We start from the raw sequence: 2068 nt of genomic DNA, 5'->3' as shown, positions 1-2068 counted from the left end.
AAAACAAAAAATAAATAAAGTGGCCCATTCCTTGCGAAGTTGGGTCCTCGCCTCTTCGATACTTCGACGGAAATCCGGATTCCTTGGCAGTGTGAAATTTACCAATGTGTTTCGCAAAGATGGCAAGTGCGTTTTATGTTCCCCATTCAAATAAACCATGAGCGTCCCACCCCCAATGCCGATAGGCCGTCCACATGGCAAATTGCATGGAAATTCTTTGCTGGCCAAAAATAAAAGGAAAATAGTGTTGGTCCCTTCTGGGGCATGAACTCTTTAACATTCCTGGCGCTTGTCTACCATTCGCCCTAAGAGAAGGACGGGCATGTTGTAGATAGCATACTTTTTCCAACCTTAAAAAGATACCTTTTTTTAAAACTATATTCTGGCAGCAAGCTGTGTGATATAGAATATTATAAACGAGTAAAATCAATACCGTGCGATCATAAGTCTAGTCCATTCCCCGTCACAAGTTTTTTAAAAAAATCCATCTCAGAAACCATGACTTCACGGGCCACTGCAGCTGGAGGTGCGCCCGTGCGTCTTGGCCGGCGCCACGCGGCGTCCCCTTAGACATACAAACCGAGAAAGGAGAGAAAATGACCGGGGTCACAACTACGCCGCTTAGGGTTTCACAAGACCCCGAGCCGCACCAATGAGCCGGCACACGTTATTTGCCATCAGGTGCGTTTTTGCTTATTTGGAAAGAAGGTAGAAAAAGAGTTTTTTTTTTACTTACAACCAAATTGATGAGCGAAAGAATTGTTGCTCCACCCCCTTCGCGACCCGCAGGCATAGCTTGGGCGTCAGGGGGACCAAATAGCAAAGTAAAGATGAACAAATTTTTTTTGGGAACGGCGAGGGCATATGTAATGATAAGATTCTGCAAAATCGCAGCAAAAAAACAAAACTACAGCCTGCGATGGAAAACATCCTCTTTTTATAATAATTCTTCAGCTAATATCAACCGGCACTGTGTAGTATACGGGGAAGTTGCTTAACATGCTTGCCTCAGGGCGGGCGCTGCAGAAATGTTTTGAGGCGGTTTGCAGCAAAGAACGGCGGCTGACCTTATATAGTCAGCTTAGCCTACGGGCAAAAAGTGGATTACACATAACCGGTGCAACGCCACAAATCGAGCGGGATTGAATGACTTTGGGATTAGCGCGGGCAACCGCCAGCCGATGGAGCTCAAAAAGTGCTTTTTGGAGAATGTCTTTAGTTGTAATGCACAACATCCATTTTTCTCCTTTATATTCTAAAGTGAGTGGTCATCGCACGATGTTTCACTACCCGTTAAAAAAGGTCAGGGCTTCTTGTTTCAGGTGGTTTTTATTCCGTCTGACTGAAAACATCTCCGCGCCAAAGGATTACAATACCAAACGTTCTCTTTTTCATGCGATGCAACATGAGTAGAACACCTCTTCTACGTAATGTTATACCCTTAGAAATGATTTTTGTAGCTTTCCCTTCGGTTCCAGGTGCCTTCAATGGCAACGCGGCCCATTTCTGCACCAACTCCACATCGACAATGTTGTCTGCTTCGTTTTGTTGTTTGCCCCAGCTTTGTAAAAAAAGGTAAAGGACAGTCCTTCGATGGAATTTCAGCCGTTCCACGTGTTTTTTTTTCACTCTGCCAGGATATGGGGATAAAGATTGTGTTTCAAGAAAAGCTACTGCTACGTCGGCCAGGGTGCCTCGTTTCAGAGAGTTCACGGCCATGCCGTCTGGGGAAGGAATCGTTTTCATCGCCGTGTTCTGGTAGTGAATAGAATTTGTGGTCGTTGAACGTGCCCCCTGTAGCTGTGCGCTCCTTTTCTGCGACTTTCCCTTTAATTATGGCTTGTCCTGCTCCTCTTTGAGGGTTATTGCTGAATATGCTTCAGAAATGTTTCACAATCTGCATTTGTCAGAGGCGTGCAGTGTAAGTGTATAACAAAAACTGTTTTTTTTGTGAGCCTGCGATAGGAATGGTCAAGCCTTACCCTACTTGCTGAGAGTGGGTCCTATAACTTAAAATAATACGTGTCTTCTTATCTTGCGTAAGGAAAGTGTCGCAAAGCGTAAGTTT

The 2068-nt window shown here is 44.8% G+C and overlaps 1 protein-coding gene across 1 annotated transcript; it reads right to left on the bottom strand.

Moving 5' to 3' along the window:
- Window positions 1-1329: 1329 nt before the first annotated feature.
- On the bottom strand, window positions 1330-1746 carry DQ04_17991000 (hypothetical protein; the record flags this gene model as incomplete). Its single annotated transcript, XM_009317653.1, has 1 exon — window positions 1330-1746. One exon carries the CDS (start codon window positions 1744-1746, stop codon window positions 1330-1332), a length of 417 nt encoding a protein of 138 aa, XP_009315928.1.
- Window positions 1747-2068: the final 322 nt, after the last annotated feature.

Source organism: Trypanosoma grayi, assembly GCF_000691245.1.
Source record: "Trypanosoma grayi strain ANR4 Tgr_1799_V1, whole genome shotgun sequence".
Classification (NCBI taxonomy): Eukaryota; Euglenozoa; class Kinetoplastea; order Trypanosomatida; family Trypanosomatidae; genus Trypanosoma; species Trypanosoma grayi.
This window is presented reverse-complemented; position numbering and strand designations above follow the sequence as displayed.